The sequence below is a fragment of the Apteryx mantelli genome, unplaced genomic scaffold, assembly GCF_036417845.1.
Source record: "Apteryx mantelli isolate bAptMan1 unplaced genomic scaffold, bAptMan1.hap1 HAP1_SCAFFOLD_34, whole genome shotgun sequence".
Classification (NCBI taxonomy): Eukaryota; Metazoa; Chordata; class Aves; order Apterygiformes; family Apterygidae; genus Apteryx; species Apteryx mantelli.
In genome coordinates, this window is record NW_027118693.1 from 5,516,723 (window position 1) to 5,543,680 (window position 26,958).

General features: G+C 48.6%; 1 protein-coding gene across 1 annotated transcript; it reads left to right on the forward strand.

Moving 5' to 3' along the window:
* Positions 1–7,587: 7,587 nt before the first annotated feature.
* Positions 7,588–8,562, forward strand: LOC136996367 (olfactory receptor 6M1-like). The gene has a single exon (XM_067317295.1). The coding sequence runs from the start codon at positions 7,588–7,590 to the stop codon at positions 8,560–8,562; it is 975 nt and encodes a 324-aa protein (XP_067173396.1).
* The last annotated feature ends 18,396 nt before the right edge of the window (positions 8,563–26,958 follow it).

Below are 26,958 nucleotides of genomic sequence, written 5' to 3' on the forward strand. Positions count from 1 at the left end.
CACAACTATAGAAGAGTCCTGGAATGACCGGTTCAGCCTAAGCCACCTGTCTTTTGAAGTGAGATTCATCATGCCCGACTGAAGGTGCTTGATTGAGTTGCTCATAAATAGGCATCCAGTGCCATTGGTGATGTCTCAGACATCCCCATAAAGCTAAAGTCTTCAATGGCTGGAGATCCCAATGTGTCAGCAACCGAAGCCTGCAGATGCCCACCTACAGGGTACAATCAATAGCACCTAAAGAGCCATTCATCTATTTGTCTTGTCCAAAAATAAAGGCCTACATTTGGTCTGTTTTGGCAGTAACCTTTCTAGAGAGGCAATATATCCCATCCCAGCTGCCTGTCTAATCAAACAGGAGAGGAAGCCATCCCTAAAAGAGGAGCCATCCCTAAAAGGTGATTCAGACCATTGCAGTCTGCCTCTCTCCGTTGACGGTTGAGGAGTGGAAGATGACAACCTTTGTGAAACAGCCATCACAGTCTGGTGCCACCAAGCTTCGCCTTTGCTCTTTGCTTCATATACAAAGGTGACAGAGGTAGGTCTTTGCTGCAAAGCTGCCTCAATTTCTCTGTAACTGTCATTCAAAATTACCATCAAATCAGAACACAAGATAGACTCCTCTCACCCGGCATTTTCTGCACCTGAATTTTGTATCCATGCATGCTCAAATGGCAATAAGTAGCATATTCAGTGTCAATACCATTGTTCCTATATCTGTGTCTTTGATCTTACCTTCTGCATGAGTGACACCTCATATATTTCTTTTTGCTTCCTTGCTGAAGAAAGTTGTGTCTGACTTCCTGATGAGAGTCTCAGCTGTGACAACCAAGAGGAAAATTGGGGGGAGAGAGAGAGAGAGAGAAAGAGGATTCTACATTCCTGCTCTATGTCATAAGACCAGAGGGACAGCTATCTAGCTCAGTTACTTATTGCACAGCCACCAACAGGACGTATACAAGTAAAAAAGTGCATGGTGCATTGACCGATAGGAATCATAGTCTTAGAACAAGAAGACATTCACACTCCAGTTGTTGGAAGAATGATGGATATCCTGTAGACTTGGCTAAACTGAAATCAGTGTAATGACAACTGAGCAATGATTTCCTTGCTCAGCATAAACCGTGGACGATTCTTATCAGAATGAGACTGTTCAACATGCAAAACAATTTAGAAAGATGAAACATCCCAGGGCAGGAGTTCCAGAAAGCCAGTGTGTGGCAGAAAGGCAAAAGTTTTTTTTTTAACTTGTAATGAAGAAGGTGCATTTCAGAAAGACCACTAGTACTTGATAGGTGGTCTGAGAAATGCCAGAAAGAAAAGTAATTGGATCCTTTCTAAGAATTTACCCTTCAGAGGCTTCACTTTGAAAAAAAAATAATAATCCTGGGAGATTTAGATAAACAAGCCTCACATCAAGTTAGCAATAGTTGAGTGCCAGTCACAAAGATGACAGGCCCCAAATCGTCTTGGTACTGGCATACACAACAGTAAGGGGCAATGGCCACAAGCTGCAGCTTGGAAGGTTCAGAGAGGACTTCAGGAAAAAACGAGTTATTAATTAGGAGGCTTACGAAGCACTGGAGCAAGTCACCCAGAGAGGGTGGGAGGTTGGGCTAGAGACATCTGGAGGTCCCTTCCAACCACTATTTCAATGGTGTGATGATTTTCAGAGGGAAGCCCTGGGGACACAGGATCCTTGAGCAAACCAAGGAGATGCACATTCAACGGCTATAAAGGAAGTCTAGGAAGGAGATCACCTCACCTTGCTTGAGGGCAACAATTCAGGTGCTAAACAGAGGAGCCTAGTGCCATATGAAATCTTCTAGGGTATCCAAGAAGTTTTGTGTGGCTAGCTGTTATGACAGAGAATCTAGCAAACATGCATGCTCTTCCAGAGTGTCACCCAGAAGCCAGGCATGTTACTGTGCAGGGAATCTCAGATGGAATTAAACACAAATATTGAGATTGAAAATGTACTCCCTGGGTGTGTTGAATCTGGGTGTCTAAAGCTGAGCAATTTCTCTCAAGTCCTCTCAGAATCAAGGGAGGTGTAGGATTCAACCCAGCGTTGCACACATGGGCTTCCAGTGCAATTGGAGATGCTGTTTGGTGTCCTGTTTGGCATCCAGCCACCACTCTACAGAGAGGACAGATCTTCTATTGGTCCTGTGTCATAGCTACTGCGCCTATCCAGGTTTTTCAAAGCACCGAGGACATTGCAAGTATTACCTGATGCCTGTGTGCGGGCAACTGAATCAGCGTCTTAGTCCATGCAGTCTGTGGAGTCTGAAGACCAACTGATTAGCTCCTAAAGTAAACAACTTACCTTGGATAACTTACAAGAGGAATCTCACCCTAGCTGACTGGCTCAGATGGTGACATTCAAAGCATAGATAACTAATTCTGCACAGATGAATCCCACTTCAGATGCTTCACTACAAGATACAGACAACCCCTACTGAGCAACGACAGTTATCCACTCATCACTGTTCTATTTATCTGCTTGTCTGAGTGATAAAAGCCACACAAGGAACGAGACCAAACAGTAGTCTGTCTATGCGAGTAAGTCTGCAATGTCTTAAAGTCACCTTTCAAAATTATTTAGGAAAGAGCTAGGACAAATCAAAGCTTGAGATTAATTTTGCCTCATTGCAGATGAAATTACAGTCCGGGCATCTTCACTTGAACTCCTAATCCATATTTCCTTTGCAGTCATAGGAGAAAAATTGGCAGTCACAGGGCGTAAATCACTTCACTCTACTGCAAATAACTAAAATCGGTCAGGGCCCATTTCCAAAGGGGCATTTTAAAATCTAGCTGTTGAAGAAAAATCTTCTTGAGAGCCTTGAAATCTTGGAACTTCTCTGCCTTTGGCTAGACATGCCCAAAATTGCTTCCGATGAGGGAGTTTCCCAAAATCTCAAGGATCTATAGAGCTGAGACACTGCCCTCCAGCCACCTTCTGTTTCGTGGAGGTACATTACAGCATTGATTTGGACTTTGCCTTTTTGGGCTGACATGCCTTGCCTGCCTTGAGCTGCCTACAGTGCAGACCTTTGCGCTTGAGCAAGTAGCTCTGACCTGCTTTGTAGTTAACATACTGAAATACATGTGTCTGTAGGCAGTTCCTCTAGCCAATTTTTGGTGTCTATTTTAGGAGAAGCTGGAGGAGAGGTGAGATGAGCTGAAGTGGGCTAAGGTGTCAGGGTAAAGAGACAACTGTATGCAAATGAGCAAGTAAGAGAATCATCAAACGGCCCTCATAACCCAGGTTCCTTCTGAAGAACCACGGCTGAGTTCAAGAAAGAAACCCCTTCTGGCCAAACAGTTCAGGAAGCATTTCTTGATACAACTGTATTATCAAGGAGACTGTCAGACTTCTAATGAATATGAATTAAAAAAAAAAAGTGCAGCTAGCTTACTGGAACTTCATCATCTTCAAAATGCTTTATTTTTCGGATTCTCTTAATTTACTTTGTGACCAATTGTTCATACTACTTATTAGTAGGAACTAATGAATGAATTGCAAAAGAAAATGTTATTGTTCATTTGTTGGAATTCATTGAGGGAAATATATTTCCAACTTTACCTGTGTTAGTGGAAAGTCAGCGCGAAAGAAAGGGAAAGATGGGGATTTTTTTTTTTCCATTAAATTAGATTCTAAAGATTGTGTGAATACTTTGCCACTGCCTTCTGTGTCCTGCTATGTCAAAGCCTTTTAAAAATGTAGCAGAAATTTACAGATCACAAAAACCCAGCAACATCTGTATTGGGTCACACATGGGGCCTGTGCAACCCAGACAAGTTTCTTCTGGTCGGGCCTCATTAGATGGTGAGCTAGAGAAGGTAATTTTTCACTGTCAAGCCATTTAGGTTCTTTCTTACCCTATAGCCATGTAATATGAGTTTGAGTTTTTGTACTGAGTTTGCAAGGCCTCAGGACTGCAGCTTCTCAGGCCTGCTCTGCCCGAACTTTTCTTGACCTGCCTGCAGCTTTTTAAAAGAAAAGTTTTAGCTTACTTCAGTTCTTACAGCAATAACAAGCAGTTGTTCTGTGTGGAATGAGATATTTGCAACTCCCACATAATGATGCAGTAGAGAGAAATGCAGGCCTGGTGCAATAGCAGAAGCCTTGAGAAGTGCAGACACAGGATGCGGTGTAGAGGAGTACCGGCATGGGATGGCAAGAGACGGGGCACAGCTTGGCACTGGAGACCCCGCAGCTACAGACCACTCACTAGTGGTCGGTGTAAGAAACGCATGCCTGGAGCAGGACACAACTGGTTTTAGGGTAACAAGGAGAACAAAGCAACAGTATCGAACATAAGTAGAAGGTACCGTATGTGGTACTTTCAGAGATAACGTGGAGAGAGAGAGCAATGAAGAAAGAGCAAGGTGTAAAAAGTGTGTTAGCAAACACGTGAAAATGACCCCAAGTGGATACTAGAGTGAGGAAGAAGAAAGCACCAACCTGAACATCATCTTCCTCTCGGTGAAGGACTCCAGACGCTGACAACTCACTGCAACAACCCACCAACAACACCAGAGTGAAACTGCCAACCTTAGGACTCAGGGTAGCAGGGGAAGGGTGAACGTAACACCAGGAAAAGTGGTAGAAACTGAAAAGTGTGTGTCTAACAGTTTTAACTGTATTGGTATTATTTCTATATTATATTTCTCTGTCTGTAATAGTTAGATCTGGACTGGTAATGATTCTCGGATTAGACTGCTAAGACATTCTGACTGGCAAAACACACACACACACACACACAAGCATGACTATATCCTAGGGCCAAACAGTCAGTACAGCGGTCCCAGGGAGGACCCAGAGCACTACTGCTCTGTAGTGTGGGCGCAGCCAGTCTGCTCTGGAGGGGGGCTGGCCTCAGCGCTGGCTCCTGTTGGTCTGCACTACTTGACTTAGAGGGTAGAGATTGCTCTCTGCAGCGTGCAGCAGTGTTGCATTTAGTAGTGTGAAGGCACTCACTTCATAAGTGGAGTACACTTTACCCACAGCTGCCCCAAGGTTTTCTTCTTGGATGGAACAAACCAGTTCACTCCAAGAGAAACTTGGGACTGAGCCATTATGCTCTTAGTGGAGACCATGGAGGCCCCAGACCCCAGGAGAAGCCAAGGGGCTAAACGCTTTGAGAGGGCAGATGTGATATCATCTAAGCAAGTCTTTTGGTATCTCTCTCATGGTAGCAGAAGAAACTGTCATAATTCGGAAGTGACCCATCCATCAGTTCTGGGCACAGACACGAGGATGGAATACTTTTCCTTTGGAAGGGTCTTGTGTCCACGAATTATTGAGGGAAGTTCTGGGTGTGAGCCAGGTGCCCAGGCATAGATGTCTGAGTCTGTTCTAGACACCTCTAGGCAATGCCTCAGGGTACTGGAGACATCTCTAAAGCTGTCAGAAATGACACAGAAGCTACGGGAATCCTGTGCCAGTGTGACGCGCTACCTGGAAGCCGAGTGGGATGCTCCAAATCATCTCCAATGCAAGTGGGCACCTGGGTTCAGACAGTCAAACCGTTCTCAAGTTAGGTGACACAAGTCCCACAGCAGATGATCTTAAAGCACTGCCTGTGAACCTACCCTACAGGTGAGATGAATCACAAAGTATTTCTTCATGCCATCACAGGTGATCTATGCAGCATTATCTACACTACCTGTTTTAATCACTACAGTTTGGAAATTTAGCCTGTAGAGCTGAGTGGGCTGAGCAATTGGTTTCCCCACCGCCTGTAGAGGTCATGAGTGAACCAGGCCCTCATGTTTCCCAAGTCTTCCTGCCTGAAAGGCCTCTGGCTTGTTCTTGGCTAGAGTCCAACAGTGAGGATAGAATTGTGATTCAAGTGCAAGTATGAATGCCTGAGTTATCACTAAATAGTTCCTGAATTTGTGAGGTCTTTAGAAAACATGGAGAAGCTGGGGAGGTTTTGACCCTAAAAGGCAAGGAACCCCTGACACTACAAAATCATGTTATACTCCTGTTCCAATTTCCTTTGTTCTAATGATGTCAGCTATTTTCCTCCTTCTCAGCCTTTTGCTGTTGGGCAGAAGCATCTTCTGACATGTGACAATTTGTCCATCAGCAAATTTATCCTCGTCTTACTTCTTCTCTACCATCTTCCCCACAACTGGTTGTCACCAGTCTATAATGAATTCAAATGGATTCTGCTACTAATTCTGCCAGTGCACCAAAACATGCTGAGTTTTACTTCCAGTTGCCTAACTGCTAGAGCACACCCAATACTATTCAATTTGTGGCCGCTTGCCCGTGGATAATTCTGCTAATAAAACTTTGCAAACTTTACTCTCCTTCCCCAAGAGAAATGCCAGTGGTTATCCTCTCAGGACCAGGCTGTGCAACATGCTCATCAGTTTGTCTGCAAATACATTCAGCAAGCCATAGAAACGCCTGGCTGCCACCTGCACAGCTAAACTTCCTTGCTCTGCGTTGAACAAGGAGACTGACAGGCAAAACTCTTGCTGACTCTGTGGTTATTGAACTGCTTGAATTTGCTACCTTTTTGAGCTGGTTTATCTTAAAGGGTCATTTGCACTTTTTGCCACATATTTATGATGTCTGTGAATGGGGAAATAGGTGAAGACTGAAATTGCCATCAGCAGGGTGATGAAGAGATTAGATTGCTTGCTCTCAGAGGTTTCCTGGTGTCCCTGTCTTTGAAGATTTCCCTCAAATGTCCACATAGTAGTGGTACAGAGAAAAGGAAAGATACTCAGTGCAAGTTAAAGGGATTACAGTGACCCACAAGCAATGACTCCCACCGATGAATTCTTTTCTCAGGCGTTCCTAAGATGTGGAGGTGAGCTCTCTCACTAGGACACTGCTCTCATTTGTGAAAGTAAAATGAAGCCAGTGCAGAGACATTGGAGATGGCGTCTGGAAAAATCCGGTAACTGAAAAGTAAGTATTTCTGACGGTCCCCATGAAGGGACACTGCTGTTTTCTGGTACTTCTCTCTGGGAAGCAGCTGTTCCTGAATGTAACTTGCTTCTCCATAAGCCTGGATTTGTCCCTTATTTTTGGATCAAAAATGGATGCAAATCTATTTGTGTTTTGGCAATGCTTTTTTACTTTATTAGCTACCCATCATTCATTCTAGATCTGAGTTAAGTGCAGGAGGTTCTGATCCTGACTAGACCCTGGGATTTAGGTTAGGGTGGCATTCTGTTCACCCAGCTTTGCCCGTTTAAAAGTTAGGAGGGTTCATCTGACTGGTCTTAGTCACCTCTTTTAAGATAACCTGAATGCTTGTCAGGAAGTCCCACTTTCCCTCCACTGAGGCTAAAGTCTAGGATGGCATCTAACTTGGGGCATCTATGTTAAGGCAAGGGATTCCCAGGCTCTTCTTTTTTGTCTCCCTGTGTTCCTATCTTCAGCATCCTCTTCAGTCTTCTCCACTCACATCTTACTGTTCTACCCTCTTATTATCATAAGTTATTTACTCCTTCAAAACAGTGTTCTCCACTGCAATTCAGAGTTGACTTTTCAGCACCTCCTAAAATGCACCAGCTCCCTTATTTTCTTCTCCTTCCTTGAAAATTAGGAGCATGACAGATACATACTTTGGAAACAGGACACGTGTGACGGAATTCATCCTCATTGGCTTCCTGAACCCCTTTGAAGTACAAGTCACCTTGTTCATGTTGTTCTTCATTGTCTTTCTGGTGACAGTGGTTGGGAACTCTGTTATCATCGTGTTAACCTGCTCTGACCACCGTTTACAATCACCCGTGTACTTTTTCCTTTGCAACCTTTCCATCATTGAAATTCTCATCACTGTGACTGTGGTGCCCAAAATGATGGAAAACTTCCTCTCGGAGAGGAAGACAATTTCCTTTTATGGTTGCCTGGCTCAGAGCTACTTTTATTTCCTTCTGGGCACCACAGAGTATGTCCTGCTCGCTGTCATGTCCTACGACCGTTATGTGGCCGTATGCTCCCCACTGCACTATAGCAACATCATGAGAAAGAAGGTCTGTATGTGGCTGGTAGTGGCATCCTGGCTGTGTGGATTTTTCTCCATTTTGGTCCCCACAGTGATGAAGCTTCAGCTGCCATTCTGTGGTCCCAACACCATCAACCATTTCTTCTGTGATAGTGCCCCTCTGCTGCACCTGGCTTGTGCTGACATCCGGCTGCTGGAGTTTATTGATTTCATCATTTCACTGCCCATTCTGCTAGGTTCCCTGCTGCTGACTGTCTTCTCCTACTTCTATATCATCTGTGCCATTATCCGCACCCCTTCTGCCACAGGCAAGCAGAAGGCTTTTTCCACCTGTGCCTCTCATTTTACTGTGGTCACTATCGGCTATGGCACCTCAGTCTTTATTTATGTCCGTCCCTCTCAAACCAACTCCATGAACCTAAACAAAGTAGCATCTCTGCTCACCACTGCATTCACTCCGATGCTGAATCCTTTCATATTCAGCCTTAGGAACCAGAAGGTCAAGGAGGCATTAACGGACTTAGTCAGCAAGTGTGTAGGAGCTCACGGACTTGGCCGGAATTCACGGAGGGTTTGAACTTGATTCCGCTGGAAGACTCACAGGTATGTGCTCAGAACACACTGTTTTCTTGCAATGAAACAGCTGACAGTATCCATAAACTCATCATCTCTGATGCTGCCCAGGCTGCTGACCTCCTCCCACAACTCCTTAGCTTGGCAGCACAGCCCCTCAATGAGCACACATCTCCTGCAGGCTAGAAAACCATCTCTCACTGCTCAAGCCTCAGCAAGAGGCCCCAGGCACTCCCTGCAGCCCAAGACCTGCCAAGCTGCATCCTCCTCCTGGAGCTCCGTCTATGTCAAAGCCTCTGACGTTACAGGGTCAGTTGCTCCAAAGGCTACGGGGCACTGTGCCCTGTGGCACATCGCTACCATAGCTGAGGGTGTGTATCCTGTTCTGGGCAAAGGTGATGGTCCCCTTCTCTGTGCCCTGCTGCACAAACTGCTGCGCAAGCTGCTGTGTCTGTTGCCTGCCTCTGTTAGGTGCACTAACAGAACACCAACAGCATCCTGGGCTGCATTAGGAAGAGCATCTCCAGCAAGTCCAGGGAGGTGACCCTTCCCCTCTACTCAGCACTGATGAGACCACGCCTGGAGTGCTGTGTCCAGTTCTGGGCTCCCCACTACAAGAGAGACATGGGCATATTGGAGCAAGTCCCGAGAATGGCCACAAAGATGGTTAAGGTTCTGGAGCATCTGACATACAAGGAGAGGCTGAGAGAGCTGGGACTCTTTAGCTTGGAGAAGAGAAGGCTCAGAGGCAATCGTATCCATGTTTATGAGTATCTGTAAAGAATAAAGAAGGTGCAAAGAAGACGGAGCCAGACCCTTCTCAGTGGTGCCCAGTGACAGGAGCAGTGACAAGAAGCAATGAGCACAGACTGAAGCACAGGAAATTCCACTTGAACACAAGAAAGCACTTCTTTACTATGTGGGTGGCTGAACATTGGAACAGGATTCCCAGAGAGGTTGTGGAGTCTCCATCTTTGGAGATATTCAACACCCAACTGGACAACGTTCTGAGCAACCTGCTCTAGCTGACATTGCTTTGAGTAGGGGGGGGTTGGACCAGATGATCTCCGGAGGTCCTTTCCAGCTTTAACTATTTTATGATTCTGTGACTCTTGAAAAGCCTCCAGCAAGGCTCTGAACAGAGGCTTAGTTCAAAAGTAATAAACCTAAAATGTAGGTGTCCACTTATCATTAAAGGGCATGATTCATTTGGCCACAGATGTCTGTTGCCATTGGAGATGCCCTGGGACACCTGAGATATCAAATGGAGCTGACAGAGATGATGCTGGGCCTTGGGAGACCCACGCTGTTCTGGAACACCTAGCTGAAGACCAGGGGAATATTTGGGGAATCTCCAACAACAATAGGCACCTGTGCTTAGAAAACAAAAGCCCACCTAAGTCCATCCAGGACTGTCATCAGAGCTTAGGCGCCTCCCTCCCAGGTTGACACCCATGTGGTAAACACCCAAAGGCAGATAACGTAAATCCTGCCCTTCAAAATCTGCTCAAACTGCCCAACCAATGTTGAGCGGGGTTATACCGAGAGGAGATAACCATTCCATATGATGCTGCAACCAGGTAGGAACATTTAGTTGAGGGTTGTTATTAATTAGGGACAGCACTGACGTCGCGGATGAGTGAGGAGTGATGCACTTCACTCGTAAGAGAGAAGCAGCAATATATTTTATTGAGGTAAGATTGCATTGCACACAGAAATGCTTTATGCTGTTTGAGATTCCCTGGCTTCTTCGAGGTATCTGCATGAGGCTGGCAGATTGCGTGCAGGTTCCACAGAGTCCCATGCTCTTTTGGGTGCAATACCCTGCGGTACAGAAATGGTACAAGGCACCTGCATTAGGCTGAATCCTATCCAAAACGTCCAGCTGTTCTCTGGATCAAGCTAGCACCATTGCATAGCAGCCTTATCTACCTTGTAGAGAAAAACCTCTGGCCTGCTGTCCTATCTTCCACCTCATAGGCTCAGAGAGTGCTTCATAGGCTACTGTGTATGTCTTTGGGATGCCCAGGGTTAAGGTGATGACACTTTAAAATTACTCACCATAAGCAGAGAGGAAGAACAGAACATTTTAGGCTCTAACTGTGGTCCTTCTAGTCAAAAGATGAAGTAAGAAAAAATTGAATGCATTCCTGTCTTCACTCCATCTCTCTCCCTTGGAATATGCCACTATTCATTGCTATTTAGAAAACATGACAAAAGTTTCATACATATATAGGAACAATTTTGAGGATTGAGGAAAACATTTTTCAGGCTGATCCTGATCATAATATGTTTGACTTCTTTGTTCCAACTTATGCAGTAGGTGTAATTGCACAGTTTGGGCTAGTGGTCTGGGAGTGTATATGCTTGCGTTCATGAATGTATACACATAGAAAGCTACTTAATTGATAATCATCTTAGCTGGAAAGCTGTTATCATGAAGCAGAGTGAAAGCATTCTGGAGACTGCTGAATTATGAAGAAAACCATAACTCTATGATGATCAAAGACACTTTTCTCCATTGCATCCCTGCTGGAAACAGGATGATTTGCTTCTGAAATTAATGGCTCGAGATGGTTTGTCAACAGCTGTTCACATACCTGATACCCTGATGTCATCCAGTGCATGCTTTCACTTCACTTGAAATCTCCTTTCACCAGATTTGAAAACATTCACTTCACTTCAAGTAGCTATCACTGTAGCTGAACAGGTTATCCAGGGCTCCTATACTGTCAGCGAGAAGGAAAAGGCGTTTCTAGGGTGAGCAGTTCAGCTTAAGACATTTATCTTTTTGATGAGTAGAATTTGTTGAGCTGAAACCTAAGGAAGTCGCTAAGTTGTTACATAAACCCAACCCAATCTACCTGTGTGTAACAACCAGTGTCACTTAACACCAGTTCTTCCTGAGAATTTTTTTTTCACTTGGTACAAAAAAATAAACATGAATACTTATTCCCACTTTCTGTCTTCCAGCAACAAAGAGCTGATTTTCCCCTGTGGGAAAATAGTTGGAATGAGTAAAAGTTAGGTTTTCCTCATTTCATTTCTATATGTTTATCTGTAAACTTGGAAATTAAAAGTTTTTTTTCACTGTTTGGTTTGGTATGTTTTTTTCAAAAAAAAAAAAGAATTTCTCTACAATGATATTTTTAAAGAGTTTTCTTTTTTTAATGGAACTTTCCAAAATTCCCCATTTCTGTTTGCCAAGAGAAACAAGGAGAAAAGTGAGCTTTCAGAACCATCCCGAATCCCTTCTACTCATTTAGCAGAGGGAGGAAGCCATTTCCTTGTGAGCTGCCAGGTAGATCCAGCTGTGCGGGGGCAGTCTGAGCACATGTTTGGAGATAAAAAGAAGAATCGGATCCTCCATCATTACAATTCTCCACGGCTTAAATGAGCCAAACCATGAATTCTCATCAGGCCGTTTCCGTTGAAAATTGCCTGTAGCAGGCAGGTGGAGATAAAGCTTTACGCAGTCGGAAATACTGAAAAGAAGCCTTGAACGAGCATCTCTAGATGACCATACGTGACAACTCAGTTGCTGGTAGGCATTTAAGATTCTTTCATAATAAAGGATGGTCTCATTCAGTTGTAAGTAGTTTCTACATTCCTCTGAACAAATGTCCGCTTTCGATGTGGGAATTGCACCCCAGTCTCCACTGACCACACTGACTAGTTCTCCATGATCACTGTGGTGGGAGTGCAGACACCTTAGGTGGGTTCAAGACTAGCACAGATTTCGATGCACCTCCCCACAAGTCTGCCATGGGAACGCCAGTTTCAGTTGCCTCCCCATTGACATTTAGCACCATCGGAGGTGTTTCAGGGATCCTGCCTGCCCTCCAGCTGCTGCTCCGGAATGGCACAGGTCTCTTGTAAGTCATCAGATGCTGTGACTGCAAGGCGGCCAAAAGAAGGTCAGATACCAGCAGAGAGAGACACTCAAGGTTCATAAGGAGTTAAACAGGACAGATTTAATAAAGGACTTGCGCTCCAGGCTGCACAGGGAGACCCAGGAACCACGAGGAGGGGTCGCCGGCAGGAGGCTGCTGGAGGTACGAGTAGGATGCACAGGCAGGACGCACGGGTGGGACGCATGGGTGGGACTCGACTTGTTCATAAGGGCCCCTTAAATCTCCTAGAACTATTTCCTTATCTCAGCTGTGCTAACCTTGAGAAACTGCTGTGCGGGAAGCAGCTAGACGTTGTTGACAAAACGGAATGTGCATGCCTGGCCCCGATGGGAATTTGGGCAGTGTGCAGTTTCACACGCTGGGCCTGCTACCACCTACTCTGCCAGTCACTGACTCCTCGCCAGGTCTTCTGCAGGTCTTCTCACTACACTCCACCCCTTGACTGACAGAGATGTGGTACTGGTGCCACCAGCGTGCGGACAAGGTTCAGACTTGCCTTTCTGGTATTAGCCTAACTAAACAGCTAAGATGTACAAGCAACTAAATCATAGCGAATATACATACATACAGTAAATTATAACCTGTATGCACACAAAAGTGATCAGCCCAGAGGACCAGGAGCATAATGTATTTTTCCCCATAGTCCTTAATTTGACAGCCATGATGACAGTCACTGCCAGGGGGTGTCCCACACTGATTCTTTGGACTTTACATCGTGTAGTCCTTGAAGTAGGCTCTTTATCTTGTGGATGTTGGGTTTGATGCGCTCACCACAGTTCTGTCGGTGTCCCAACTGCCATCAGCATACAGGATTAGGATGGAGAGCAGCAATGTCGCGGCTCCGTTCGGCATATTCATCAGGTCATGGTTGTCTGAGCGAGAGTCTCCTAGAGGGGAAATAGACTGGGACACTTTCCCCTTTAATTAGTCCCGGGTGGGTGTCTCCTGGCCCATCAGCAATAATTTTCCCTTCCGGCTGTTCAGATTTAGCCAGATCATGCACCCACACAGCACGCCCTGTAGACTCAAAACCACCTGGTTGCAGGGTGAGCCACAAGGAATCTGTTCCCTGGATAGTGGGGACCCCTATCTGCTCACATATCAGCTGGGCTATTTGGTCTCCCTGTGTACATCGCAGGGGTTGGGATCAGGTGTAATGGATCGCAACCTTCACCTCCTCAAGGTGGTTTGAGTAGATGACTCCTGCCTTGATGCCCCCCCTCCTGGAGAGCTAAACTAGTACAGGGCACCACGTGACCATAATACCCTTGAGGTATGGTGAAGGCCAACACCAAACTCACAAGATGACAGCTTTCCGATTCTAGGGTTCTTTCTTTGTGCGACAGTCGCAGACCCAACCCTGCACTGCGGGGCATGGCTTGCCTGGGGAGGCAGGCTCGGGGGTGCAGCCGTTGCACTCTAAGCACACGCGGCCCCTCCTTGGATTCCCCCTGGACATGAGCATATGGGGTAGAGGCACGCGCTGGGCGGTCACTGAGGCAGGCAGTTGCCTGACAAATGTTTTGCTCCAACCTGTGAGGGTACCAGGAGGGGACAGTTTGCACAGCCGCTCTTTGAGCAGCCCGTTCATTCGCTCTATCAATCCTGCCCCTTGCGGATGGCAGGGTATGTGATATGTCCAGGCTATTCCTCTCTCTCCAGCCCAATTTTGAATGTCATTCCCTGTGAAATGAGTGCCCTGATCACTATGGACTTCCACCTGGTAGCCATATAACCCAATCAAGCCTTCTAATGCCTTAATGGTGTGAGCCTGGGTAGCTGCGGCGCAGGAGTGGGTGTACAATAGACCAGAGCAGGTATCTACAGAGCTCAGGACATATCTGTGCCACTGGCTCTCCAGTAAAGGTCCAATATAATCAATTTGCCAGACATAGAAAGGTTTTTGTCCTTTGTGGCTATAATGCTTTTTGGTGTGCAACCACTGTGGAGCTGAGCGGGTACAAGGGGGGCAACGCTGCCTGGCCTGTTTTTGTGCCGCTGGCAGCTGCCCCTCTGTGCACGCTGCTGGCAGGGCAGTGGGTGTCGCGGGTCCCCCACTGCGCTCTCCGGGCTGCTCGCCGTGCTCCCCCACCCCCGGGGGCTGCGTGCGCTGATCTGGCTGAAGCTGCAGCCACCACTGGAGCAGCTCTGCACTGGGTTTGCCGTCCACCTCCCCCCATGGCACGCCAGCTTGCAACAGGTCTTGGGACATAGTGCCACGACTCACCCTTTCTTTCTTTTTCACGTTCACACTTTCCCGACTTCCTATCTCTGCTAACGGAGGACACCTCTGCTAACTGAGATGGAAGCGCTGCAACTTCCCCCACCATACCTGCCCCCCCACCAATCACAGGTAGCACCATTGCTTTAAGATGGGGTGGGGCAGTTTGCAGCATCCTAGTCCAGATGGTTTTGCTCATGGGGATCTGATCCGGTCTGGTAAACTCAGAGGAGTAAATTCCGGACAGCATTCCTAATTGCCGCAGCTGGTTTATTCCTCTAGCCATAGCAGTCCACCTGGTGAGCCCGTCATCGATGTCCACAGCAGTTGGCCAGGTTCACCGCACCATGCCCAGCACCCACTCCATTCAGGAGGGAAAATTTTCCGGTTTTGCTGCTGCAGGGTGCGGAGGGTGTTGCACATCTGGCATCCTGGCACAAAGCCCCCGTCTTATCCAGTTCCCCTCTAGTAAAATAAACCACATCTGACCCAGCATCCCACAACCTTAACAGCCACTCTAGTAACCCTTCACGGGGCTGCTGCCTGTAGCGCCCCTGCATATCCTGCAGCTCTGATGCTTTAAAATCACTAGTTGTTGTGGTCCCTTCAAATTGGCTGCATGCAGTCCACTAAGCCGCTGCTCTGCCACCGGCCAGGCAGCTGCCTCCCCTTCATGCTCTGGGTTTGACTCTGAACCAGGGAGGTCATCACAGTCCCAGATATTGCCATCCCAAATATTCATTCACCACTTCTAATTTTTCAAACATACTTCAGAAAGGAAACAGATGGGTCTTTTCTAAAGTAGTCATAAATGCACTCTGTAGTACTGAATACACCCTTTTTGACAAAAAGAAATGAAAAATGGAAAGGCTACATCTCTGATTACTATGGTATACTAACCAAAGTTAGTGTAAGTCTGTACTACTTTTAGAATGACAGCGTATGAAGCAAAAAAAAAACAAAATAAACCATGCATTTCTCTTTAATGGTAACTCCTTTATACAACTAAAACTGGAGACCATAAAAACAAGCACTCAGAAGTACCATCTTCTGCATCTGAAATATAGTGTATCTAAGAAAGAAAACACATGGAAGCTAATATCAAAGGTAATTCACAGGTGGTGGGAAATGCAAAGAGCAACAAAATACATTTTAGTGTTTACAGAATGCTTTGTCTTTTTTTTTTTTTTTTTAATATATATTCTCCATGATTTCCAGCCCGTATTTGATTGGGGCCTTCCTGTCCCGTGAGCTGATGCTTAACCAAAGATAGAAGACATTCCAGATGTCTTGTGAAACACATATAAATATGCAGCTTAAATGATTTAGATCATAATAGGTCACCTTTCAGGAAGGGTTCCTTGGAGGAGTTTATTGAAGATAACACTTCTGAGATCTGTCAAATCCCAAGTTTTCTTGGACGAGAGGCATAGCAGTTGCCTCTCTCTCCTGTTAATAAAGGCTTATTGGGGGGTAGTAGCAATAAACATGATTGGTGTGGACACTCTTTTCTTCTAATATGGCAGTATTCTAGAAACTCTTTCCTTGTAATGCAGTAGTATCCCCCACTTAGCACTTAATTAACCATCCAAGTAACTCCCCAGTGCAGTGAAATAAGGGGCTGGGGGGGCAGGGTGGGCAGACAGGGTCCTGATCTCTCCCTGCCAAAGGGCTCGCTCCTTGGGCATCTCTGCTGCAACCTGCACACTGCGCACTGCCCCGGGCACCAACACAAGACAGCCAGGGGCTGACATCCAGGAGGAGACCACAGAGAACAGTTTTGACACGGTGAGATATTTTTCTCTAACATAGTTAACAAGGAAACGGTCTTGTCATGATGGAGCGCTCAGAGGAACTCTTGTGAGTGGCAATGCCACGGTTGTTACCTTTCCAAATGGGCAAATAAGGAAAACTTCCCAAGACAAAGTATTTCTTCAGGAAAGAATTGGCCTCTTACAACCACTTCTCCCAGATGCGCATACTACAGTGAGTGAGGTTGCAAGGCCTCAGAGCTTATTATTGAGCTGAAAACAAAGCAAATCCCAACATTGCTTTTGGACCCTGAAAATACTCGCCTGATGCTCAAGCACTTTCCTCTAAGTCAGCAAGAAATACTTGTAGGGTCATAGTTGAGGATCAGCTTGCAAAGTTGAAGCGTTTTATGCAAATAACTCTGCAAGGCTCCCCCCAGAGTTATGGTCCTCACCTTTGCACATGCTCCTCTCTTCCCTGAGGGAGTTGTTTCTAACATGGCAGGTCAGCTGTCCATCTCAGCTGAGCACATTTCGCAATGTGTCACTAGGTTGGCTGAGGCCTGCAGTTTGTGAAACTCTTGCCAGGATCTCCTGCCAGGATGACCTAACTAAACCCCCAGGTTCAGCTGCTCAGAGACAAGTAGCACCACCAGCACCCAAGCCATGGGCCTGCTGCTGGTCTATCAGCTGCTAAGGCAGGAGTGACCTTGCATGCACATGCCCCAGCCAGGAGCCTGCTGCTAGCCTATTGGAGGCTGAGACAGAAGTGACCTCCCAAGGAAGAACACAAACCTTCTCCATCAGAGAAGCTGAAAGGCCATCAGCAGCCGTGTGGGCTTGGGAGATGATTGTAAGATGATCTCCTCTGGCTGAGCAGCTGATAGGCCAGCACTTGGCTAATGCTTGGGGCAATTGGTTGTGAGGTCACTTCTGCCTGAGGACCTGATAGGCACCAAGAGGCACAGGGCTGGGATGTTGATGGCGAGGTCATTTAGAACTGAGCGGCTGAGAGGCCAGAAACAGTTGCAGGGCTTGGATGGTGACTGTGAGATCACTTCTATCTCCGCCGCTGACAGGCCAGCAGCAGGCACATGGCTCACATGGTGACTGTGAGGTCATTTCTGAGTATGTGACTGGATGGAAGCAAGAGCATGCTGATGTCATTTCCCTAAGAGAAGGAGAAAGATGAGCAGCAGGCCCCTTGGCTTGGCAGGTGCTTATGAGGTCTGTTGTGTCTGGTCAGCTGAAAGGCCAGCAGGAGGCTGATGGGTGGGGACATTTTTGTGAGATCAGTTGTGTTTCAGAAGCTCATAGGCCATGAGAAATTCCAGAAGAAGAGCCCATGTGGCATGGGAGCAAGCCAGGAGGAGAAAACCCATGCCCTGTGATCGGTGGCAAAAATGCTTTGATCGGTGGCACAAGGTCCAGTGGTGGCCAGTTACTAGCAACATCCCTCGGTGATCAACGCCTAGGGCAACGCTCTCTAACTTCTACATTAATGCCATAGGATGGAGCACACTCTCAGCACGTTTGTAGACAATGCGCAATTGAGGGGAGCCCCAGAGCAACCTCGTCCAGTTCCCTCTGCTTTGAGCGTGGGGTGGGACTAGGTGACCTCCAGAGGTCTCATCCACCCTAAGTGCTGTGATTCTGTGAATCTTTCCCGGGAGATCTCGGTAAAGACAGCATAGGCAGAGGAAGAAGAAAGGACAGAGAGGCAGAAGAAGGGATAGGAAATATGTCAGTTTAAAAATAGTACTTCCTCAGAACAAAGTTTCTCCATTCAGAGTGTTGGGAAGAAAGGTCTCGGCATGACTGACTGTACCTGCATATATATATATGCAAACACAGGGAGCAAATACTATAATTCATGCACATGGTCTTGCCACTAAAAAAGAAAGAAAAGCTTCATTAGAACTGAAAAAAATATCTGAACTTCTGGAAAGGAATATATAATTTCTTTTCCATTTTTGTATGGAGATATTTTTTGGATAGGTTTTCAGGCCTTTATTCCTTTGCCCACATAGAGGGGCTATTGCTGCCTGAAATGCCCAGGGGTACCTGTGTTCCCGTGTAGTGCTGGGAAATGTGACCCAGGACCTGCAGGAACCTTTCTGAAGCGTTAGCTGGTCACCAAGAGAAGTCTCTCAAGACCTCTCAGGAAGAAACCTTCTTTCTCTCCCTTGACTAAAAGGGAAGTCCAGACAACTGCATTAGACAGAGACAGCTGCACTGAAGGGCTCTGGCATCGGGTGAGACCTGTCTCATCCCTGTTGTCACCTCAAATGGAGTTGCACTTCATTTACTGTGCAGGGAATGCAAAGGGAGTGCACCTCGATGTTTAGGGACTCCTTTAAGACATCACCACAACACAGGTGTGCTGAGATTTGTGCAAATTTGGCCATCCAAAAACAGAGTGTTTCATTGAAGCTGGTTGCCCTGCTTCCCCCTATCAGGCGAGAGAGCTCGACACCTCAGAGCAGGAATGGCTCTGCCCAAAGAGTAAGGAGTTGCATGGACTGTCCCGGGCAGGCAGTGGTTTGGGCCACTAAGCTCTGTGCGAGACATAAAAGTATTTCTTTTTAATGGTGTGGGCCTGATTACAGCAAAAATGTTTAGAAAATGTCAATAAAAATGAAACAAGAAAGAAATTTTAAAAAGGATGTAAACAAGGAAATGTTTAGTCACACTTTTCAGTTTTTAACATTCTTTGTTCTTATAGCCCTCCTTGATTATGTTTTTGTTGTTGTTGTTGTTGTTGTTGCTGGTGGTGTATTTTGTTTCTTAATATACTGGTCTTCAGAGGTGATTTTGGTAGTCTTTGTTAAGGAAAGTGATTTTCAGAATTGGGGTGGGATGCTGTCACAGGGTCATGGATGTCTGGTGCCATTGTAGGCGCCCTGGTCCCTCCTGCCCAGCCTCCTTCTGCAGCCCTGAGGGGCTCTGGTGTCCCACAGGTCCCCTGTGAGAGTTGCCAGGCCCAGGCAGGTACCTCAGAGACACCGGGGCCTCTCCAAGTGCTGCTGGGTGTTTTTTGGGTAGACACCTGAGCCAGGCCTGGAAAGGTGAAGAACTGTTTTCAACATCCAAAAAATGTGAACACACTTTCATCAGCAAAAAATGATTGACTAATGTCAATGTCAATGTTTTCCCATGATGAAATAGCGGAAATTTTCAGGAAGAGTATTAATCTCAGGAGAAGAAATGTTGATCTGTCCCTCTCAACCTGCATTACCACTGCTCTGTCCGTTACGCTGTGGGTGTGGTCTTAGTAATCTCTCACATATTTGCACATGTCCTGATTCAACTGATCATTTCTAAAGGCATCTTTGCATCAGACTGTCTGGACTTAGGCGCTTTCCATAGCTGCTCAGTTTTCCTCCTCCCCCCTTTACTCTTTAGCCATTCAGATACCTCTCAACTCTCTGGTTGCTGCTCTGAGCTTCAGAGGGTCTGAAGCTTACCTCGTCTTTCAGGAGTCGTATTGTCTCTTTAGCCAACTCCTTAGTTGTGTTTCCATCTCTCCTTTCCTATCCATCTGTCAAAAACATCTCAGGGAAAGTTTTTCTTGTGGAAAGTTGACCTTACTGGAGGCAGCTTGGCCTTAACATATAGTTGGGGAGTGTATTTTATATTTTATTAAATTCTATCACCTGTTGTATTTGTTTATTTGCAGTTAAGAAAAATCCTCCTGTGTCTACAACTATTTCTCTAAGGAAAGCAGGTGGGAATCAGTACATAGGAGCTGTAGCATTCAGCTACAGACTTGGGTGGAAAAGGTGCGCTCTAAGCCGCCAGTGTCTGATGAGGGAAATGGCAGGGCTGGGGAGGTGAGGAGGAAGGCTGTCCGTAAACATCTCACATGAAGGATGCTGCTTTTCCTACATGTCCAGACTTCCTTAGGGAAAATGAATTCCCTTCTTGTCCCCGGCCATGTGTCCTGCCCAGTTAAGAGATGGGAATGGGGGCTTCTAGAGTGAGACATTGCCACCTCTCTTAGAAAAGCACCCTCTGATGTGACAAATTGCAATGCTGGAATGGGTCTCTCTTCAGCATTTAGAGAGAGACAAAAGAAGATTATTTTAGTCTACCTCAGTGAATATTTCCCCGGAGGAGGGAGTACAAAGGACAAATTAAGTCACATCTTCAGCTGGGCCGCTGTTCCCAAGGGGGGCCAGGCTCCTGGGACAGAGGGAGCTCCTGGCAACCTGGCAGCACTGCTGAGAGACAGCTGCGTGCAGGAGCAGCTCTTCTGCAGAGAGCAGCAGGGCTCCAGGCACTACCTGCAAGTGCCAAGATGAGATGAAGAAGATGAGCAAGATGAGTGAGACAGAAGTTCATGGCAATCAGGAGTGGGTAGACGGCTGAGAGCTCACTGGAGGAGAAATCTTCACAGCCCCTAACACAGTAAGTCTCTGGCTGCAGGGCAATGCAGCTGAGGCATCCTGAGGTTTTCTCTAAAGCTAGCACATCCCATGGCTGATAGGGTCTGTCAGGATGGGCATCCCATTCCCTCTTGTGTGGGGCAGGAGGTGTTTTAGAGCAGGGATTCCTAGCCACTTCTTCAGAGGGGAAACGGTGTCCTGTTGCCTTCTCCCAGGGACGCTGCAAGGGTGTGAAGCAGGGGTGTGCACACAGGTCTGCTCAGGGCTGTAACTCAGAGCAGTGTCCCTGTGCCCCAGGGTGCTGTGTGTCCAGGACAGTGACTCTGCCGCCTGTGAAGGTCAGTACTCAGCCTGCCCGGGGAACTCCCCACGGTGCTGTGGGGAGAAGCTCTGGGTGGGATGATTGACCCCTGGCAGTACATGTTCATTCTCCTGTTGAGAGGGTGCTGCATGGGTCAGGGCTGCTCTCAGCTTCGGCTCACCCTGAGAACATTTCTGGAGGGGGCTTTCCAAAAGGAAGCTCATCTCCTCTCCCAGCACAGCCCTCAAGACTGTGGGGTCCAGGGCATGAGCTGTTTCCTTGCAGATGGACATCTGGAGAGGAGAAACTCCTGAGTGTCCCCTGTCTCTCCCTCTTCCTTCTTCCTTAGCAGAAACATCATGCTATTGCTGTGTGTTTCCCCACCTGTCCATGCTGCCCTTGTCCTTCCCCTTGGACTCTCTGGGCAGGGGCATTTCAGAGGCAATTCAGACACCAATCCTGCAGGTGCTGCCTTGCAGACATGTCCTTGGCACTGAGGTGCCCAAGTGCCCCTCTAAACTGTGGGGCTCTGGGCAATGCCGTTTGGGGGCTGGGAAGGAGCCAACTCTCTCTTCAGGACACCCCATCTTTAGGATGTCTGACTGTTTCTTGGGGGTGTCCGACTGGGCTTCAAGCTGCCCTCCAGAAGGGCACAGTTCTCCCATTGCATCTGGGTGTTATCTAGGTGCCCCATGCAGAAGCCACCTAGATGCTAAGGCTGTGAAAATGCTGCATGTGGGCAACTAGCACGACCCCGATGTCTTCCTGGCTAAAAGGGGAGTACTGAGACCTTCCTCAGATACTCTGAGAAAGGCTCCCGGGCTTGGTGATCTGCATTTTGAAACTCGATTCCTCTGCTCTCAGCAGTGTCATTTCTTTTTTGGTAACATGAGTGCAAATGTCCTCCACCTCAGAGGTGCAAGCACAGGGCAGCTGGGAACAAGACTGATGGACATGCCAGCTCTCCTCGCTCTGCACTAAAGACAGAGTGAATCCTTTGGCCCTTCAACTATATGAGTGGATGAAATCTGACTAAAACTGTAACTTTGAAAGTTTAGTCACCTGTGCTCCCATGTCCCCACTGCTGTGGGTCAGGACTGCCCCCTCTGGAGCCCATGGGAAGAGGCCCCTGCTCCTCCCGGCACACTGAGGCAGCACAGAGGGGAGCTCAAGCCATGGAGCTCAGTGACGGTCCTGGCAAGATGAGGAGAGATAATGTGTATGTTTGGAGGGGCTCTATGCAAAAGTTTTGCTCATACAAAACTGTCTCATGTCTTCTCAGTGTCTCCTCTTCCTTGGATAGTCCCCGTGGACCCTGAGGGAGCAAATGTCCAACAGCAGCTCCCCCACTGAGTTCCTCCTCCTGGCATTTGCTGACATGTGGGAGCTGCAGCTCTTGCACTTCTCGCTCTTCCTGGGCATCTACCTGGCTGCCCTCCTGGGCAACGGACTCATCATCACTGCCGTAGCCTGCAACCATCGCCTCCACACCCCCATGTACTTCTTCCTCCTCAACCTCTCTGTTCTGGACCTTTGCTCCATCTCCACCACTGTCCCCAAATCCATGGCCAATTCCCTGAGCAACACCAGGGCCATTTCCTACTCAGGATGTGCTGCCCAGATCTTTCTGCTTGTCTTTTTGTTCTCAGCACAATATTCTCTTCTCACAGTCATGGCCTATGATCGCTACGTTGCCATCTGCAAACCCCTGCACTACGAGACCCTCATGGGCAGCAGAGCTTGTGTCAAAATGGCAGCAGCTGCCTGGGCCAGTGGTTTTCTCCATGCTGTGCTGCACACTGGAAACACTTTTTCTCTACCACTCTGCCAAGGCAATGCGGTGGAGCAGTTCTTCTGTGAAATTCCCCAGATCGTCAAATTCTCCTGCTCAGACTCCTACCTCAGGGAAGTTGGGCTTATTGTGCTTAGTGCCTGTTTATTCTTTGGGTGTTTTGTTTTCATTCTTCTGTCCTATGTGCAGATCCTCACAGTCGTGCTGAGGATCCCCTCTAAGCAGGGACGGCACAAAGCCTTCTCCATGTGCCTCCCTCACCTGGCTGTGGTCTCCCTCTTTGTCAGCACTGTCGTATTTGCCCATTTGAAGACCCCCTCCATGTTATCCCCAGCTCATGATCTGGTGGTTGGAGTTCTGTACGTGGTGGTGCCTCCAACACTGAACCCGCTCCTCTACAGCTTGCTGAACAAGGAGCTCAAGGAGGCCCTGAAGAAACTGATTCCACTGGGACAATGTCAGCACCTGTAACTGTCCCATGTGCATCCACTCATCATTAGCAGGGTATCTGGCATCAAGGTTCTGTGTTCTGGTCTTTCTTTCCTACTTTTCTCTTTTACATCATTGTTAAAAGAACAATTGTTTTGGTTCCTACCACCCCTTCTCAGGAAACTCTCATCTGAATCTGACGCAGAGACCGTGTTGAAGCAGGAAGCCAGGCTTCCCCCTTCATCAGCAGAGATGGGGGAACCTCGGAGGCCGCTAGTCTGAGCTCCCTCAGATGCCCCCAGTGCAATGAGGGGAGTTTCCCTTTGCAGTGTCGCTTTCGGCACTGACACTGAGGGAGTTCAGGGGAACAGAGTCAGGCTTGGATGAGCACAGGTGGGCTGAGACCATGGGTCCCATGTCCATTAGGAGAGCTCAGCTCCCCTGGCCACAGTCACACTGTGATTCCACTGCCCTCTTCTGTAAGGCTGGCAGCCAGCTGTCACTGTGGGTTGGTCCCTTGCATCTACACTGCTCCAACACTCAAAGCAGAGCAGGAGCGGAGAGGAGGGGAGGGGAGGAGAGTCTGGACACAGCTTGTGGGGACAGAGCCTGTGCTCCTCAGGACCATCCCCCCACTGCCACAGCAGGAATTTCTGGGTTGCAGCCTTTGCATGGGGCCTGCATCTTTCCTGGAGACACATCCAGCAAAGCCAGCAGGACTTTCTCCTTTCAGGGCTATTCTCCCTATTTCCACCTGATCCTGCTGTGCTCTAGTGTGGCTATATGGGCTAAGCGTTCTCCTAACGTGGTGGTGGTAGCGTTGTGCTTCCCTGTGCATTCCTGTGAAGACAGGCAGGAGCAGGCTTTGGGCACCTTTATGCCAGAGCTGGTCTCCAGAGCAACATTTCTATAATAAAAGGGGATCTCCTCTGTGATGTGCCTGAAGTCTGGCCTTTCTTCAGAAGGGGGGAGTCAAGAATATTCCCATGGGATTGCACCACAAAAGGGCTTGCTGTTCTGCTTGTGAACTCCATGGGCTCCGGAGGACAAGCTCAGAGTCTCCAAGTGATCTGTTAGGGACCACGGATTGGATTTGGGGCTCATTCCCCAGTGACCAGTGCCAGTGGAGATGGAGAACGGTCTCTGAGTTGCCCACCCAGGGCTATCACACAGGTGACAGTGCTGATGGCAGATGGCCACACTTCTGGAGGGGAATCTGAACCCCCAGGAGAGCTCAGGGGATCTCCAGGGACAATGTGTGCCTGTGGGTGGGCAGTGAGTGGAGCCTCACAAAGTGAGAGACAGTCCATGGTGGAGTAAGCAGAATGTACAGCACTAAATCCAGGTATGCACAGGGAAAGGAAGGCTCTGCAACCTGCGGAGAGGCAGTGGGGACCCTGGAGGCACCGGGAAGGGGGCCTGGAGAGGGATTCGTGCACCCTCCGTGAAACACCATAGGCTGGAGTTAGTGCCCACCCAAACACATCTCCTGCCATTGCAGACACCTTGGGGTCACTCTGAGCACTGTCCATGAGCACAGGCACGTGCCAGCAGTGTCAGTGGTGGTGATGCCTGTGTGGTTGGGCCCTCTTGCCACCTGAGCAGCATGGCCAGTGCCGAGTCAGGAGTTCCCCTGTGGCCCCACAGTTCGCTCACGCTGCAGAGCAGCAGTGGCAGCGTGGGGCCCTGCGGGGAGCACCAGGGAAGGGTGCAGGCAGGGCTGGACAGGCCAGCGTGGACATTCGCACGTGGGGAAAGGCTCTGTGGGGAGCAGGGATGTCCCAGGAGAAAAGCAGGGCAGCATTCAGTGATGGAAAATGAGAACGAGAAACAGGTTTCTCTGCGCCGCAGCTCGGGGCAGGCTGCTCTGTCCCTGCGGCAGCAGGAGGTGCCGGAGGGGGCTGCAGGGCCAGGGCTCTCGTGCTGTGCTGGTCAGCGGGGTGGGCATGGAGGGTCTGCAGGCAGACAGGGAGGGGGATCTGCTGGTCACAAGAGCAGGGGAGACAGAGTGACGGGTGTCATTGCGGGGCCTCCTCCCCCTTGCCGGGGAGCTGCTGCCCTTGTCCTTGGGCCTGGCCTGAGTTACGCTGTGGACATGCCTGTGCCTGGCCCTGCCCCTCTCAGGCCCTCACCCAACGCAGTCCCCGTCCTGCTGGCCTGACTCCCCATCTCTACCTCGGACATACCTGTGCACTGCAGTCAAAAGGAGTTATTTGGTTTGAACCGCTATGCAGGTACCACTGCACAGAGTGTTATCTGGACGAAAAAGTGAAGGCAGCCCCTTGGGTCTGGTTTTACGATGGGCAGTTAGGAGAGCAGGGCTTTCTGTATCACAGCTCAAGTGTTTATGCACCGTTTGTGACTGGGTTGCTGCTACAAAGAGTATGCTGTCAGGAGCAGCAAGAGCGGAGCTGCTGCGTACGGGAAGGGGATCTGGGAGCCGAGTGTGGCGGCAAGGCAGGCAGGGCAGTGACCCACTGGCGAGAGGTGCCGTCCTGCAGTGCCCAGGCAAGAGGAACAGAGCAGGTTTGGGGATGGTAACCAGCATCAGGCATGGTCCAGTGATCACCAGAAAAGACCATAGGGCTCCAACCAGCCCTGCTTGGCATGGGAGGTTGCACTAGAGATCTCCAGAGGTCCCTTCCCACCAAAACTCCTCTGCCACTCAATGAATGGAAGGACCATGGGCACAGAGACAGGCTCTGCCTGTTCCCCCAGGCTGCTCTGCCAGTGGGTGAGAGGCAGAGCCCTTGGCCATCCCCACGCTTCCTTGTCCTCCTCTGCCTCTGAGTGGGACATCGCCTGGGTCCAGATAGGGCCCCGCTCATGGCCCCAGCGCAGGTTGCTCCCTGCAAAGGGTGAAACCCTGACATTCCCAACACGGAGCTGACGCCAAAGCAGCATCCAGAGCCCAGCCAGCCCCAGAGCCATCAGCCCTCCCTGGCCCAGCCACAGGGCCCTGAGAAGGACTGCTCACCCTGCCCCACTGTCCCCCTTTCCCCTGTGGTCAGCAGCAGCTCTGCCTGGCCAATGTGGGGACTGTGGACCCCACAGGACTGGTGTCCGGAGGTGCCGGGGCACTGGGCAGCCCTGTAGGCATGTGGGGTGTTCCCCGCTGTGCAGGCACAGACGTGTGCAGGTGAGCTGTGCTGCCCCAAGGCAGGCAGGCAGTGTGGCCAGCAGTGTGGCGTTGGGGGGCTGTTGGGGACCGCCAGCTCTTCCCCCACCAGGGCCTCTATCAAGCACTTCGTGGAGGGGTCGGGAAGGAGAAGGCTCCCTCCCGATGCTGCTGGCTGTCTGGTGAGAGCTCAAGTGGGCTCTGCCAGATGGGGATGCTGGCAGGGCCTGGGACGCTCTGTTTCCACCCTGCCCCACTCCCAGAGTCCAATACTCTATGACCAGGGTCTCTTACTTTTCCCATGCAGAGAGGATGTAATGCTTAATACCAAATGTACATATCTGAAGACATTTGACATTACATGTGATTTGAATTTAGCAGAATGATACAGCTATATACTGAAATCACAACACACGTCTAACTTAAACTTAGCAGAATATTGCAATTGCAATATACAGTTGGGACACAGTGCAAATGTGATTCCCA